Consider the following 18,551-nt stretch of genomic DNA (forward strand, 5'->3'; position numbering starts at 1 on the left):
TTTTATAGGGACAGTCCTGATTTTGGGGTCTTTTTCTTATATAGGCTCCTATTACCCCCCACCCCCATCCCGATTTTTCACACTTGCTGTCCGGTCACCCTAATACAAGCACATAGTCCATGGCAAATATATTTATCCACAATTCTTAGTCACTGCCAGAATTCAGAAGGTAGAAGAAAGAAATGTTGGTCATAACCATTGTTAATCACTGGAAGTGACTTGTCTGTTCAGGCAGGTGTCTAAGAGTTGCTAACAGAACTAAGTAGTAAATACCAGCTGGGCTAAAAGGGAGCACAGCTGCATTATTGTCAGGACCTTGAAGAGCGAAAGGAAGAGCTCTCTGCAGGTTGTGAGTAGCCTGGGAAGGGGAAGGTACCTCTTGATTAACTGGCAAAGAGCTGAAGACAGACCAGAAAAAAAGTTTGGGTAGGAACAGGAAGGACAGAAGTGGTTTTAGCAGGGAACATGGGACAAGTGATAGAAAAAGGATAGAAACAGAAGGAGACAGCTATAAGATTACATGGCAAGAGATGCTGCTGCTGACATGTTATCACAAGTTTAATTTTTTTAAAGCTCCAGCTCCTGGAGTCATGTGATTGAGAATCTGAGCTTTCATTTAAAACAAAATGAAGTTCCTATCCCTACAATGTTACAGTGAAAAAGTTGAAGACATGAACTCTAAAGGATCAAAACAAAGCAGCCAAAAAAAAACAAAACAAACCCTCCAACATTAGTTGAGACTAACAGTCTCAATTTGGGGGGGTCCTGACTCAAGATTTTGGAATGTGTAGCACTGTTAATACCAAAATGTGCTTCTCCCCAGAAGTATGGGATTAAGTACATCATGGGAGTACAAATGGACAAAATTAATGTAAATATATGGAAATAAATCAAAATTAAGTGCAGGCGGAGGTGGGGGGGGATTAAAATCTGGTTTAAAATCAGCAAGCAGGAAACCTTGATTTAAAATCAATTTTAATCTGGTTTTGCATTTGTACTCAATCTATTTTCCTAAAGAAAGATTCAAATTGGTTGGTACAAACATTAAAGCATGTTGATTGGCAACTGAATATTGCCTCCTGGCTAGCAAAAAGTACCAAACGTAATGGTAAGGCAACACCATCTATATTTAAGCAGTTATAAAGGCCAACATATATTTATTCAGATACTCCGTTTTTACATTTTTTTTTTTTTTTGTTATGTTAGAAAACTCAGGAGGGAGGAAGGTTTTTGTTTTTACACTGTGATTTGTGGCAGGCTGCATTTAGGTGGAAACTGGAATTCAATTAAATGCACAAATAGCACTTTGTTTAATTAATAAACAAAATTACCTTAAATATGTTGGACACATTAAAAACATCAAGATGGGTTTTGCATTTAAAAATGATTAAACAAAGAACGCACTAACTGTAGTTAGTGAATTGATTGTTTCAGTCCCTTGACTTCCACCTCCCTTGACTTCAACCTGGCTTCAAAGGCACTTATCCTCTCCCACCTGTTTTTTATCGATAGATAGGAAGAGGAAAAACAAGCTTTCCTGCTTTTCCAATTCCTATTCAATTTCTGAAATTTGAACCAACTAGTCGTCAAGAGAAAATACTCTCTGCACCTAAAGAACAGTATTTAAGGCAAAATCTTTTCTGAAGAAAAGCTGAAAGTGCTTACATTTGGAAAAATGTAAATACCAGCACTCACTCCACTGTAAAGAATGAAAATAGATATTAAATGTCACAATGTCATTTACTGAATTATAGAACTTGAACAGATCTCAAAAGTTAAAGATGTTTTCCTTCGATTCGGTATCTAGTTAAACAGCATCTTTTAACTCACTGAAATTTGAAGGCACAATGATGCAGCCTATTTAAATTAGTACATCATAATAAACTAACGTCTTAAGTATACTTTCAAATAAAATGTGAGGATTTTTTTTTTTTTTTTTTAAAGAAAATAGGTATTAACAGAATTATTTTTAAAAGGAGTAACTGATTTTTATCCACTTTCAGTGCAGACCTCTGGCTCTTGGAGTGGTGACCATGTGACACCGTGTTGCAAGGGTTGTGTACCCTTACCCTATGGCAATCTGACAGTGCGGACGAGGAGGTGTTCTAATGAATCTCAGAGACAGCTTCATGTTCAGTCTCCAGCAGAGACTGCACTGTCACTAGTGGGGGAAATACCACATCATATGGGCTCGTATTCTAACGGGAATGGTCCAAACAGGTCTGTTTCATATTACCCTTTCAATATGAACAAGAAGCCTATAGAGTGTGTTGCTGATGGAAAGCATGCAGAGCACTAATAAGCACCTTCCAAAAAGTAATTCAAACATTTAGAAGTAACCAACAATTTTCAGCGCTATTAGAAGATTCAAACCAATTATTTAAATCAAGACTTCCCATGAAGTTTCCTAGACAACTTGTTCTGGATATTTTTTGTACTGGCTCAAGTTTTAATAACTGTTTATTCTTCAAAGCTTCACAAGAAGCAAGATTTGCCGTAGTCAGATCATTGAGACCAATAAGTCTGTATCCTACTTTTGGCTCCAGCAGGGACAAGCGACTTCAGGAGATTACCAAAAACCCAGGTTATAAAAAATCTAGCCAGTTACAAAGGGCTTTACCTGCGAGTGGGCCGGGAAAAAATTCCTTCCTGACCCTTGCAATGAATAGCTTACATCCTGGCACGCAATGTGGATTACCTTGACCGTAGCTTATTTAACCACCATCAGGAAATTTACCCAGCTTTTTTTAAAGCCAGCCATGCTATATGAGTGAATTCATGTGCCTGTGAATTCCACAGGTTCAGGAAACCCTAAGTGAAGGCAGAGTCTATTTTTTCCAGATTTTACCAGCTATTAGTGACCTGTTGCTCATTGGGAGATTAAAATGAGACTAAGCACACAATTATACTTTAGATTCAACATACGGAGTCTGAGGCAGCAGCAGCAAGAGCAAGAATTACTTAGAAGACAGTGCTTCAAGTTTTGACTCGGCATTTCAGCTTTAACTTTAAGAAACTTCTGGAAAGCAGCATCTTGGAGGTCACAAGAATCTTCTCTGCTGAAACTGCTCTTAAAATCTTATAGCAACGCTTGCAAGGTTTAGATTTTTATCTGTACGTACTGGTTAACATTAATTTCACTGTACACACATAAAACGACAAAATATTTCCATGAACAACAAACTTATAGATAGACAAAGAAAGAAAAATGCTGCTTAAGAATTTAGTTTGACTTTAAGGATCTTTACTTTTGTCCCAGGAAGCTTTTAATGCCAACTGGCAGAAGGAACAGAGGATCATAGTGGTACAGGGATCCCCTGGATTCACTAAAGGGGGTCATGTAAGGTCTCTACTGAAAGCACGTGTCACAGTGGTCACCATAATCATTGCAAGATGCATGGAAAATATGTAAGCAGTTCTATATGTTGAAAGTTATGTTGCCTAAGCCCTGTAGTTACAGGCAGGTCACTCACAGGTAGCGTTTCCCAAGACAAACTTCTCCAGACAGGATGTGGGAGATGTTTAGCTTCCTGGTGGACCATTGTGTATCTTACAACAGAAGTGTTAGCATATGGAGTCTAATGCTAATGAAGAGCTTTTGGAGACTTCAGAAGGAAATTTAAAAGGAGGAGGTAAAGAGGGGGCAGCTGTTTTCAGGTGAAGATCAGAAGTCTGTTATCATACATAAGGGGTGTAGAGAGATGCTTTGGCATCCTTCACTCTGTGAGAACAAACTGCCAGCAGGCTTGATCTTAGGAAAGGGGGATCTCAGCCATGCTGGCTGAAAGTGCTGAAAAAGTATTTGGGGTAAACTATCCTGTAGGAAACAGGGGAATGTCTTGAGTTAAGTTTAGGTTCTACAAAGCATATGATGATTGTTTTATATGTAACCATTTGTTTCCAATATTCTTACTTACTATCAGTAGAATATGTGGGTTTGTTTTTTTTTAAAACAATAAATATATTTAGATTCATACGTTATGCCGAGTGGTGATCCTGAATTGAATATTGTATAACTTGTGTGTACTATTCCTTTGGGAGTAAAAGAACATAGTTCAGCGAAACAGGGACTAGGCATTCCAGAGGGACACTTGGAAGACTTGTGGGTTGCTGTGTGCCTATCGCTAACTTATACAGAGTGAGGCCTGCATGCTTGCATTGTCACAGGCTGGTGGAGTCAGGGAGGTGATCTGCAGCAGGCAGACAAGACTCCCTCACAGCAAGGGCCTCCTCCTGCATCTCCCTATACTTTGATACCAATTAATATACCGTCTCCTCTTAAAATCTTGAAGTGCTGCCAGCCACATCTGGACACCACCTTTTGGGTCTCCTACCTCCGATCTTCAATCCTTCTGTTCTCATTTGATGGGTCCTCCTCCGCTTTTCCACTTTTGGTAAGGATCCTACAGAGATCAGGCCATGATGTCTCCATCACTAAATGACTGTGTCCACAATTTTAATCCCAATGACTCAAGTCAGCACTTCTGTTCTTGAGCTGTTTCCGTCCATCCTGTTCCATGTCTCTTTGACAGCTGGCTCAAGGACCTTTGCCATCAACTTGACCAAAACTGAGCTACCAAACTTCCCTTCCAAAAAGTCTTCTCTCTTCCTCCCCACTCCCTTACCACCCTCCCCAATATCACCTCTCAATAGCTCAGTGCCACAGTCTGGCAGTACACATCTAGGTCCTATACAAATATTGCCATTTCTTCTTCCATCGTTTTGAGATCTGTCCTTTACTTTCACATCCATTGTGTGCTCTCTTGTCTAGGCCACAAACACACAACTTTCCTCCAACTTCTGCAGCCTCCACTACAGCTATTCCTAGCAATTTACATTAGATGAGCCCCACTGAACTTTTCCCATTGCACTCCGACCTTTTCCTATCTGCTCTCCTATCTCCTGGGTCAGCCTTCATCTGCTGAGTTGTTTCTCCCACAAGAGCCTTCTTCCATTTAGCTCCTTAGAGTGAACACTCTTCTCCACATTAAAACCTACTATTGGCTTCATGGTAGAAAATTGCCAACTGATAATGGCTAAGATGGTGATCAGTTCGGACAGATTTAATATTTAAAAATAGCCTTGAATCTGCTAGATGTGCACACAGCTTGTCTGTGACCAGATGTTCCGAACATTATAAACCTCTGCCTTCATCCCCAGCCCCCTCTGATCACCCACTTGTTTTAAATTACACTAAGCCCTTTGGTGCAGACTGTCTCCTGTAAGTTTGTACAACACCTAGGACAACGGGGGTGGGGGTGGGGGGGGGGTGTGATCTTGATGGGGCCTGATAGTCACTGTAATAAAAGGTTAATAATGGGATAATGGCTACATGTTAGATTTATTACCAGTTTGGTATCTTACATTTTTCTTTGAAGTTGAATGAATGACTCCCAGTCAGCAATAGAAGTATTATAACATTTCAGATTAAACCATGTTCGAATGAGATGCCTCCAAAGTGTTTGGTGGCTATTTCCTTTAGGATAGTTCTGTTTTCTTTATCTTCTCTTCCTGCCTCCATAAATTCATTAAGCCAGTGCAACACTAGAGAACCAACTTAAGTCACAGCATGGTATTAGCAGCAGTTTCCTTGAACCTTTTCACATAACCTGCACATGCAATCTAGTTGTCGGTCTGACCCAGATCAGCATACACATTTCAACAGCTTGCCGCCCCTTTTGCAGTTTCTATTTCTGGAGGGCACCTCCAGTTGCTGAAGGAGGAATATGCCGAGAACATACTAGATCAAATACCAAAATCCTGGTCAAGTTGCAAGGTCTTTTCCCTTTCTGCACCACCCCTAGTTCCCAAACACATACAACTGCACTGATTTGCAAGACTTGCTTAGACACTACAAATCTGAACAGTTCCTGTGACATACTACCTTATCCAGAAGGGCCTGGGGGCCAGTCATGATAATACTTTATAGCAGACCTGTCCAGCTACATTAAGAGCAGCCCTCCAGACAAAGTCAATTGAACCCATTACCTAAGCAGCAACTATTCTGTATATAAAACACGAGAAGCAGCTCGGACACTTAAACTAGTGTTTCTTGCTCTAAATATTAAGTCAAGTCGTGACTATCTGCAGAAATGTTAGCTTCGAGAAGTGAACTCCCTGGTGCAGGGCTTAGGGTGTGCCAGTGTCAACACGTACTAAGACTGGACTCTTCTTGCCCATGGATTATGTTAAGCCTCCCCCTCTTTTAAATTTAATGTTATATTACAGTAACAAAGCCCTGGTCTGCAAGATGCTCTTTGAGTTACACAGCCCTGCCCCCCACAAAGCTTGCAGTACAAGCAAGCCTAGGTCAAAATATCAAACTCAAAGGAAGCCTCTTTGGATTGTTGTACGTATTTCAAGAGAACAGAATCAGTTTTGCCAGCTATCATAGTAAAATAAGGTGTGTGCAATATATCCATATTCTGGTAATCTGCATCTGCTTTGTTTCTCCATAAATGAGATTGTGTATGTGCCACAAATCCAGAGTTTTAAGGGAGATTTAATACTTCATGCTAAGAGAAAGTGACCGGACAAGTAACTGTACAGTCTGGCAGAGATCTAACTATGCTTTTTTCTCCCCTCACAAGGGATTTGTTTCCACCCACTGTAATTCACCAGGAAAGCGAAACATACTTTGGGGGAAGAAGGGAAATCTGACCACTTACACAAAGTTTAAACTAGTTTAAAAACATTCACTGGACTGCAGACTGCATAGCGTGGAGTCATTTTCTCTTTGAAGTATCTTATACTCTTCAGAAATCCCAGGTTTCCGAGTCTTTATATACTAGCATTGTAGCAATTCCCTTGGAGCATGCACCATACCAGCACATCAATAATTTACAGTTCTAACACATATGTAGACCAAAGGTCTTTCTAGAGAAAAAAAGTTAAGCTTCCCAACACCCATCCAAGTTTGTTAGAAGAATATTCTCACCAAGTATTCACATTCACCCTCAAGCCATTTGAGCATGCATTTGTCAGCAGCAGAAATAGACCACCTAGAGTGGGCTGCTCTTCTCAAGTTTAAAAATGGGGTCCTCATAGCAACATATGCTGAATACCCAGCCTACAGGAATCCAATTAATTCATCGGCATTTGAATATCTGACATCACTCTAACGCAGGGGTTCTCAAACTGGGGTTTGACACCCCTCAGGGGGGCATGAGATTATTACATGGGGGGCAAGAGCAGTCAGCCTCCACCCCCAAACTCCACTTCGCCTCCAGCATTTATACTAGTGTTTAATATAAAAACTGTATTTTTAATGGGGGGCGGGGGGGAGAGAGAGAGAAAGAGTCACACACAGAGGCTTCCTGTGTGAAAGGGGTCACCAGTACAAAAGTTTGAGAATCGTTGCTTTAACTACAGAAGAGGCACTTGTGTCAGACTGCAAATTGTGGCAGCCCAAAATGGATTTGGGACTAGCACAAAGGCAGTCTGAGGAGTAGCATCCATTATACAAATATCCTGATAAGTAGTGATGGGAAGTGCATCATACAAAGTTTTGATGAACTACAGCGAAGAAGTTACATTGTTGAGTATGGTCTTTAAAATTGGGATGACCCTACATTCCGAGTGTTACTAATGCCTACTCGCCCAGACTTAAAACATGCATGCATACATTAGTGTCCTTTTCAGAAGGTTCTCTAATGATTTTTTTTTAAAAAAAACCATCAAGGAGGAACACCCACTTCCGATAAGAAATTAAGGAAAGCCAAGTGACCTGAGAGAGAGAAGTGGCTTTCCCAACAAGGTCAGGGACCTACCTCTGATGCACTGTCAAAGCTATCTGTTCAGTTGATTTCAGAGACGGAACTACAAACAAAGCCACCACACCTCTGAATGGTCACATAATAAACCATCTCTCTCCTGCCCCACCTATGGATGCTCAGTATTGTTTTAGCCCATTAATGCCACTTACCAAATCAATCAGGTCACTGAGGTTTTTCTCTATCTGCTGGGGAGGCAGACGCCTCATTAAATCCAAGGCACAATCCAGCTGCTGGTCACTCTGGGGAAAGAAGAAAAATTGGTCACTTGCAACTAGTGCAGAAAAGTAGTGTGTGTTCAGTCTATGAATGCAGACAATGTATCACAGCTAAACAAAAAAAAGAAGCACTTCAGTTGCTTTCCATCACAATACTGTTCTACATACAGCTAGAGGATTTGGCTCCAGTTGCAAAGAGTGTGTCACCTTTTAACTATGTATATATATTTAAAATAGAATTTAGTAACCTCTGGTGATACCAGACAACTAACTTCATTCATATTATACTGCATGAGTTTCCTACAGTACAAGGACTTACTTCTGCATTACTGAATATGGCATTAAAAAAAGCAGATGCAAAGGAGCCTACTTTTGAGTCTTCCTGTTCAGATCTTTAGAATCATGAGTTTCCTCCAAGTGGCAGCTAACGCTACTGCAAGCTAACAAGACTTCAGCCACCACATTAGGTTAGGGCTTAAAATGCTTATCAGGGACAAGTTCAAGTTCCACGCTAACCACAGCTGACTACCATTCACTAACGGCTTCCTATCCAAGTGCAGTAGACACTTATCAGGGCTCCATCAATAAATCTAGTACACCAGTTCTTTTCATTTTTTTTAGAAGACACTAATGTACCGAAACTGACCAAGAAGGTGAAGCAGAAAAGGTAAGAAGGCCTGCTTGATATTATTCTAAGTCAAAATAGGCCAAACAGCCTAAAAGTTGCCCAGATCATAGATATAGATATCTGTGGAAATAGTTGGCCTTGCCTTGACCCCTGTGCATGACAATACAGAAGACATTACACAGATTAAGCCAACATACTATGACACCTCTGCATCTTGAGGTAATAGATTAAAGCCCTGTTAGAGCCCTTCATTACCCTCCTTTACTAATGAAAATATAGGTGTTCATCAGTCCAGATACACATGCATCCTTTGTATGGAGTCTGCCATTTAACTGGCCTGAGAGAAAACCCTGACAGAGTTGTGGATCTCCTTCAGTAGATTGGTTAGCCATTGTGTGTTCCAACACGGCTTTGTGTGGTTTATCGGGTAACACCATAGTATACACTATTTAAACTGTGGACGCACAAAATATCTAAATAAGAAATACAGCAAGAAATACATAGGCTGCTCCTTATCCAAAAGGTAGAATGAGACTAGATGCAACCAGGCATTCTTTGTCAGACAGCAGCACAAAAACACCCCTCTTGTTCTCAAAACATCCCTGTCTTCTACAGTGATTTTTCTCCATATTACCTAATTGTATTTATTGGCACTTTACACATCAGTTACATAGAAAAACAAACCATGTCCTAATTTAGGCCTTAAGTAGAATCAGCATTTCATCACTTGTGCCAGACAAATGCAAGCCATGCATAGGGTTTAGGATTGGATACGGAGATACAAGAGTTGCAGAAATCAGAGGTCTCTGCAGTGTTTACTCTTTAGTGTAGGTGTTTTCAGGATTAATCTCCAAGGGGGGGGCAGAGAGGAAACACTTCACAGTACAGTAAGCGGAGGCACAATTCATTACAAGAAACCAGAAACTTCTAATGCTTTTTAGCGGTTAGAGTCATCCTTTTCCATTGCAATGCAAAAGCGACCAAATACCACATCATTAAAATGACCCTTCCAATTTATCCAATTCCTCTATTTAACTAATGCCATAGATATTAATTTGTGATGAATAAAGTTTATCTGCAGCCACACTCAAGTGTGCCCTTTATTTCAGAACATTTCTGCAACAGTAGGTTCACCAGCTGTACCCTGTTCCTGCCATCTCCTCAAACATATACTTCTTACTAGTAGGCCCGCATCAGTAGAAGCTGCAGCACTGTACAAGCTATATCCACTGGCATCAGAGGTAATCTCAACACCACTTTTGCTCATATTTTGGTTCAGCAGGTCATAATTCCACTGAACTGTAGAATAGGCTGGTTTTCATTTTTATCAAGCATTTCCAGCCTCACCTTACATTGCTCTTAGTTTTCTCTCTCTATTGCTGTCCCCAAACCCACAGAGTTCCCATTCTCCAAGAGTGTCTTGACTATTTAAGTAACTGAGTTAACAGTACTAGAGCACCCGCAATACCTTAGAGGGAACCAGGAAGCGTTTCCTTTCTGCTACAGCAGCACCCTAGCAATTAGGAAGGAACGGAGCTCCAAATTTAGCAGACAGTTACTATGCTCTGCAAATAAATAAAAATAAAAACATCCACCCCTCTATCCATAGCGTTCACTATCAAAAGAAGCGCTAGCTATTTTATGCTGTTTTTATAAACCTCTAACAATCCTGCTGCATATGACTGTTCTTTAGCTGAAGTTAAAGCTGATTAGAGATTGCTCTGTGAGGTACAAATTCAGCTTCCAAAGAGCATTTCACCACATCAGTGTTAGTGCTTTTGAAAATTTTACCCTAATAATCTAAGTCCCATTTTCAAAAGCGATTGATGTGTGCCTAAGTTCCACTAAAAGCCAATGGCGAGTAGTTTGCGAGAAGAGGGAATGTTTCCAAGCTAACCAATTAGAGGAATTATGCCATCTTACTTGACAAGTGGGAGACTAATAAAACAGATTTGCTTTTCATTATGAACTTAAGTCTTCAGACAATCAAGGCTAGGGCACTACAAATCTAGTTAAACTAGGCTGGCTATGGGGTTAACTGGACAAGTCAGATTGCCAGACAAGGATTCAGAAACTCACAAAAGACCGCAGGATGCTCCTATTTCTTATTGTTGGGATTTTCAGAGGATCTTGAGTTAGGCATCCAATTACAATTAAAATAAATGGGATTTAGGCATTTAAATCCCTTAGGCTCTTCTAGAAATCCCAACCTCTACCTTCACTGAGAGCAAACTGATATAACTAAAAAGAATATGGGATTACATTTTAAATGTTTCCCCTCTAAGAGAAGAGAAGGGTGTTCTGTTAATGGAATAATACTTTATTACCATTTATAAACAGGTTGCACTAATGCAACAAAATGGGATTGAGAAAAATATACACAAGGGGAATCTATTTGGCCACTTCATACTTGTTCTTTCAAAATAGTAGGGTCTATAAGTCAATCACGATGAAACACTGCATACTGGGAGATGTAGTTTCCACCTGTGTTACAGAGAAAATGGAGCAGATTTCACCTGCCATTATTTAAGTTACAGTATCCAGCTCTAGGTCTACAAATTGCAAATGTGGCCCTGCCATCAGTTAAATCAAATCACTTGTTTTAAGTAGCGACTCTGGGATTTGAGTTGAACACATGGACTTCCTACAGAAAGCCTGATTTCCGCCTTGAATAATGAGAATATGGTAACTAGACTGGAATGCTAGAACATTAAATGTTATTGATACTAGGTATGCTTGTAAATTATGCAAGTAATAGACATATTTATTGTGAACTCCAGTCACTATGCTGGTCTGTTTCAAGAGGATTTGTTCACAGAACAGGGAACTCACATCACACAGAAGGGAAGCACATGGACAGTGATCACTTCCCATCCCTTCAGTATTAAGGAACAAGCCCTTGCTCTTCAGATGGCAAACATAGCAAGAAAAAATCCAGTAATCTAGAGCAGCCCACTATCTTTCAATGAAGAAAAACAAAAGGTTGAACGGTCCAGTATGTCTTCTTGCTGCTTTGCAGGAAAAGTTTTCTTTGGCTTTATGGTTTATAGATCCACACTTCACATATGAGGAAGAAAAACCAACAATCACACATGTCACTGCTTCACCACAGGTACAAGATGTTTTTCCCAAGACTACACGAGAGCTTCATTTGTCTAAGCAGATAAACCTCTAACAGTGCCTTCCAGCAAGGAATCAGAGAAACTGAAACAATATACTTTTCACATCTCCATTATGCAAGCATATCCAGGCCATAGACAGAGGAAAGTCTTGAGAAGAATGGTATGAAATTCTCTTCTCTACAGTTACACAGATTACAAAACCTAAAAAGATATACAAACTGTGCCCAGAAAGTGGCACCTTAGAGACTAACAAATTTATTTGGGCATGGGCTTTCATAGGCTAAAACCCACTTCATCAGATGCATGCAGTGGAAAATACAGTAGGAAGATATAGATACATACACAGAGAACCTGAAAAAATGGGTGTTGATATACCAACTGTAATGAGACAAATCAATTAAGGTGGGCTATTATCAGCAGGAGAAAAAAAAAAGATTTTTGTAGTGATAATCAGGGTTGCCCATTTCAAACAGTTGACAAGAAGGTGTGAGTAACAGTAGGGGAAAAATTAGCATGGGGAAATAGTTTTTCCTTTGTGTAATGACCCATCCACTCCCATTGCTACCACTCTGAAACCTGTCACAATAGGAAGGGACATCCATTCCAAATACTGTTAAATGGGTGTCTTGCTATGACATTACAGCCCTAGAATTCACTTCATTCCTTTTACCATTCAGAAAGAGGAATACACTCTTTCACCAAGCAAGCTAGATGCTTAAGATCAGCAACTAAGAGGTTCCCAAATTTTTTTCCGTGAAACCCACCTGTATAGTTGCAATAGACGCTGTGGCCCACTACTAACATGAGTCCATCATGGAGAGGGGCCCCACAGGACATGTGCAGCCCCTTGCCTCAGCAGGAACCAAGGCCAGCAAGAGAGCAAATCAGCCAAGCAGATGCCACAGCTAGCCTCCACTGACACCCTCAACCTCGACAATCCGCTGAATGCCTTGAGCTCATCACGTGGCAGCCCTCCCCCAGTCACCCACTCAGCCACCCTGGAACACCTCACAAGCTCCCCCTGCCCAGGAACAAAGGAAGGGTTTGGGGACCACCACTGCCGGGCAGAGACAGGTGCTCGGGCCAGCCCAGACATTACCTTGATGGTCCCAATCACAACAATGTCAAGGCCTGGTTGGGCCATGGGGCTGATACTCCAGCTGGCCTGACAACCCCAGATTGCAGAGTGAAGTTGCTTTGAGCAGGAACAGCCACGAACTCTTCAGCGACCCTGGGAGCTGCCACCTCTCAGGGCTGGCCCCTTGTCCTTTCCCTCCGCCTACTGCCCGATGAAGGTGATTCACCCTCTGCTGCCCGCCAGGGATGCTAGGTTCCTCCAGCCCTGGGCGCCCCCCCCCCATATCACTGGCTGCCACTCTGCCCATGTATACGGTTTGGGGGCAGGGGGGCAGCAATGCCCCCCCCCAACTCTGCATATAGTGGCCCACCCAGGACAGTCACAGCCCACCTTTGGGATGTGGCCCACAGTTTGGGAACCCCTGAGCTAAAGGACACCTTTTCTCTAGTTTAAATTGACATTTTTTAACAAATGGGTCCAACTTCTCAACTCAACAGTGGAATCTACTATAGCTGACAAGTTGAGAGTTGTCTGGTTTGGTTCTCTTCCATTCTTCACATTTAAAGAAATCAATTTGCTTTCCCCTCCTAACCTCTCAATCCCTAGAGGAAGATACTGTTTAGATGGCCTATGAATGCCCAGCTCCAGCAGCCAACCCCAGGCAGGGGATCCTTCTAACCAAGTATTGTCTTTACCTCCCACTCTCTCATGTCAAGGGAGGAAAAGTGGCACATGGTTGCAAGGTCATGCTCCTCACTTAAGGATCGTGGGAATGCTGAAGGAAGTGCTTGTTCCTGCTCTGCCAGCTGGAATTGTTTAATAGGCAGCTAGAAAACTAGGGAGAGGCCACACTAAATAACATCACTAAAGAAGTGACTCCTAAAGTAAGCGTTTTACCATGTGACTGGATTTTGGAATAAGTATATTGAGTAAAGTAACGTCCATACTGTCTGCAATTTGTGGATTAAGGGTCTGGACCCATCTGTTTGATAGCAATGAATTTTAATGAAGTTGTGTTGTAACAGACACGTGCAAGTTGTTTATTTAGCGCAGGGCTTCTCAAGGGAGAGACAGCACGCACATGTGCAGACTAGCAAAAATGGTTATGGGTAAAGGCACAATGGTATCAATTATCCAGTGCAGAATATTAGAATACAGTGCATTCAGTCGACAGATCTGATTTTCCAGATTAAAGAGTGAAAGTAACCCAGCAAGGCAGTTAAGGAATACTATTGTAGTTGGTCCACCTGTTTACTTAAGCTATATTATATATATATATATATATATATATATATATAAAATATAGCTTATCTCCAAAAATGCACCATTTAAGACAGGGGTCTCAAACTTGCGGCCCCTGTGCCATCTGCAGCCCGCGAACCTCCCCAATGTGGCCCATGGGGCTCCAGCAGTTTTGGGGCCAGATCTCTCCCTTGGCCCCACCTGTCACCCCCGGGCGCTCCCCCACCCCAGGTGATTTACAATGGCCCAGGGAGTGCAGCGGAGCCGAGTGGCATCTGCCTGCTCGCTCCACTGGCTGCTGGCCCCTCCCTCTGGCCCCAGGACAGGGATGAACTGTGCCTCCACGCTCTGCCCGCGCCCCAAGCACCCCTGCGGCCAATGGGAAGCTGGGGGGTGGAAGCCCCCACCCTGCCCCACCTTGGAGCCCCAGGTAAGCACTGTGCCCCCTGACCCCCTCCCAGAGCCTGCACCCACACACCCCCTCCTGCCCCCAAACTCCCTCCCAGAGCCTGCACCTAAATCCTCTACCCCACCCAAACTCACTCCCAGAGCCTTAGGCAGGTGGGGGGGGAGTTTTGGGGAGTGGGTTCTAGGTGGCATGAGTGACATCATTGGCCCGCTGAGAGGACTTGAAGACTGGCACTGGCCCTAAGGTAAACTGAGGTTCAGACCCCTGATTTAATTCTCATTCCCTCTTAAGTTTAGATGCTTTGCCAGCAGACTTTGTAAATATTACAGGCTTGTTGCAAATGTTTTTCATCAATCACATCAGCCACACTTTCAGAGGCTCATTCACCTGTACATCTACCAATGTGATTTATGCCATCATATGCCAGCAATGCCCCCTGACATGTACACTGGCCAAACTAGACAGTCTCTACATAAAAGAATAAATGGACACAAATCAGACGTCACGAATTAGAACATTCAAAAACCAGTCAGAGAAAAACTTCAATCTCCCTGGTCACTTGATTACAGACATAAAAGTCGCAATACAACAACAACAGAAACTTCAAAAACAGACTCCAACGAGAGACTGCTGAATTGGAATTAATTTGCAAACTGGATACCATTAAATTAGGCTTGAATAAAGACTGGGAGTGGATGGGTCATTATACATAGTAAAACTATTTCCCCCCCCCCTCCACTGTTACTCACGCCTTCTTGTCAACTGTTGGAAATGGGCCATCCTGACCGTCACTACAAAAGGATTTTTCCCCCCCTCCTGCTGATAATAGCTCACCTTAACTGATTACTCTCATTATAGTTGGTATGGCAACACCCATTTTTTCATGTTCTCTGTGTATATATCTATATCTTCCTACTGTATTTTCCACTGCATGCACCCGATGAAGTGGGTTTTAGCCCACGAAAGCTTATGCTCAAATAAATTCGTTTAGACTAAGGTGTCGCAAGTACTCCTCGTTCTTTGTTTCTTTCAGTGTTTTCTATGCTGTCATGGCATTTCCCCTCTTTGGCACAGAGAAAATGGCTTGGCCTTCCTTAATGTCACCACTTTAGAAACAAAGGGTTTCCGAGTCAGTTACACATATTGACATCCTGCTGTCTAAGTGTCTTACATTTATGCACATTCCTATGGAGAAATAGCAGCATTTCGGTCACAAAAAATCTTTGATCCTTTTGAAGTATGAAGAAAAAGGCTTTTCAAACAAGACGGACATGAAGGGTACAGGTGGAGAGAAAGGTTTCATGTTTAGCCCACGAAAGTTTATGCCCAAATAAATTGGTTAGTCTCTAAGGTGCCACAAGTACTCCTCGTTTTATGTTAATTAAGGTTTCTGATCCAAGTCTTCATCATGTCATATCGCCTCTTAAAATTTGCCTTGTCCATTACATTTTGGCCACAGATAATATCAAAAAAGCACTAAGATTGAACCTCAAAATACGACACTTTTGAAATGGATATCAAAATGCTCTGGTACCATTTTGCAGATGTTGCTGATCTGCTGTTGAAAAACCCTGCTTGTGTCTGTCAGAATTAAGAGGTGCATTGAACTAGGCAGGTTTTGTAGAGCCACCACTTTGTTTCAGAATTCCACTCCCGTTAAAGTGCACAGGGAAGCAAGCAGACTGCCTGTGATGTTTGCCTACACAGGTGCACGAACTGTGTTTAATGATGCTATAAATGGTGGTGGTGACAGTACATGTACCCTTCAGATGGTGAGGAAAGTTGCTTTTATTATCCTTTTTTACATTAGTGAATTGGCAAGTGAGACTCCAAGGGCTGCTCATGGACACCGTGAAAGTGGAAAATCTTCACAACCTCTGTATGAAGAGGAGAAAGGAGTTCTCTGGGGACTATCAATATGTGGTGTCAATCTGATTATTCTATATTTGACCAGGGGCAGAGTTTAGGAAATCTAAATAAGCTTATTTCCATACTGTCCATCTTCCCTGGATTTCCATTTTCACTTAAGGAGAAAATAAAGTTAGCCATTAACAGGAATCACATCTTAAAGATTGTCTAGAAATCTAGAGAACTCATCTTTAGATACAGGGAGGTACATAAACTCCTACTCAATACTCACTGAGTGGTGATTAGTCACTATCTCTTCGCCCTCCCCCCCAGCGGGGGCTGCAAATTGAGTCAAGCTCTTTGAGGTTGCAGGACTTAATGAGTTTAGTATTTCCTGGATGAAGTACAAATAGTAGAAGACTGCCTTATGTCAAGTAATGACTCCTGTGGAGGAGGAGGGGGTGCTGAGGAAAATTCTAAATGAAGTTTTATTACAACTCAAATCACTGAAGGATTTAGCAATATAGGAACCTCAAAGACATTATTGAGAACATTAGGTTAGATTAAAGCTCCTTTAATAAGTTTCCTGTAAAGATGTTTTGCTATCTAGGATCTTCTCCTGAGAATCTGTTTTAAGTGCTGTCTTACAGAAGAGAATGCCAATAATAAATTTAAGATAAGTCTATAGAAGTAGTTAATGTTTGTTTAGTTTCCTTCTGTATCTGGTATTCTTTTCAGTCTTCCCCTGTCACCCTGCTTATTTCCAGAATAGAAGCCCTCTGCCAAGACTCACATTAATTGAAGTTGCAATGAAGTAACTATCAAAAATGTAATGCCTGCTAAATCCTACTGCTATTTTCAGAAATACCATTCACCCTGTCTTTACTGGTATTTATGCCACCATTAGGACCCCATGTATACAAAAACAGGGTCAGAAAAAGGAGTCTCACTGCAGCCATAAGTGAGGCTACAGATTGCACAGATCACATTGCACAAAAAGCATTATGGTTTCCCTGATTCTTTTCAAAGAGATTTTACCCTCAACAGCAATTTGACCAACACCAGTTAATATTTGGCAAGGATACAGTAAGTTGCTAGTATCCTAGAATCAGCAAGAGTTACTTAAGAACAAACAACCCTGCATCAGTAAACTCCAGCTCTAATGCAGCTGTTCAGGCTTTGCAGCAAGATGTGCATTGGCAGCCTCCCAAGCATGAGCACTATACCTAATTTGCATTATAATTTACATACAGTTTTAAATCAGAGACAAATGCGGGTATTTGTAGAGCCAAGACATGCACTTGCAGACCTCAAAGCATCAATGGCAAAACTGTTAACACTTCTCAGAAATCAGCTTAATGAATTGTCTGATTTAGTTTTTAGGTGAAAAGAAAAGGAGTACTTGTGGCACCTTAGAGACTAACCAATTTATTTGAGCATGAGCTTTCGTGAGCCACAGCTCACTTCATCAGATGTGTACCGTGGAAACTGATGAAATCTGATGAAGTGAGCTGTGGCTCACGAAAGCTCATGCTCAAATAAATTGGTTAGTCTCTAAGGTGCCACAAGTACTCCTTTTCTTTTTGCGAATACAGACTAACACGGCTGTTCCTCTGAAACCAGTTTTTAGGTGGTCACTCAGTATGGAATGTAGACTTCAGTTTACTCCATGAAGAAATGAAAGACTGTTCAAATGTTTTCAAGGAAAATTGCACAAATGGCTACAGTAGAACCTCAGAGTTACAAACAACTTCCATTCCTCAGGTGTTTGTAACTCCGAACAAAATGTTATGGCTGTTCTTTCAAAAGTTTAAACTGGACATTGGCTTAATACAGCTTTGAAACTTTATTATGCAGAAGAACAATGCTGCTTTTAACCATCTTAATTTAAGGGAACTCTTTCTGTGCTTGTTTCATTTACCTTGTCAACTTTTTTTTTTTAAACTTTCCTCTTTAGTAGTTTATGTTTAACAGTTCTGTACTTATTTGCCCCACCTCTTTTTTTTTTTGGGGGGGGGGGGGGGTGAGGGGTTCCTGCTGCTGCCTGATTGCATACTTCTGGTTCCAAATGAGGTGTGTGGTTGACCACTCAGTTCATAACTCAGGTGTTTGTAACTCTGAGGTTCTACTATATCTTCCACAAGTAAATGCCATTACCTGCATGTACAGAAAGTCAAAAGGTGCATTCACAAGATTTGGAGACCAGCCCACTGCAAGTCAGATTAGTTGAGCTT

The 18,551-nt window shown here is 41.5% G+C and overlaps 1 protein-coding gene across 2 annotated transcripts in view; it reads right to left on the minus strand.

Annotated features, from left to right (window-relative positions):
- CAPZB (capping actin protein of muscle Z-line subunit beta) overlaps window positions 1–18,551 on the minus strand; it is a 111,770-nt gene that overhangs the window by 72,923 nt on the left and 20,296 nt on the right. For both annotated transcript variants that reach the window (XM_048825044.2, XM_048825045.1), the window contains exon 2: window positions 7,925–8,014. In XM_048825044.2, coding sequence (XP_048681001.1) covers window positions 7,925–8,014 — 90 coding nt within the window. The remainder of the gene's footprint in view (window positions 1–7,924; window positions 8,015–18,551) is intronic.

Source organism: Caretta caretta, chromosome 18 (genome assembly GCF_965140235.1).
Source record: "Caretta caretta isolate rCarCar2 chromosome 18, rCarCar1.hap1, whole genome shotgun sequence".
Lineage (NCBI taxonomy): Eukaryota > Metazoa > Chordata > Testudines > Cheloniidae > Caretta > Caretta caretta.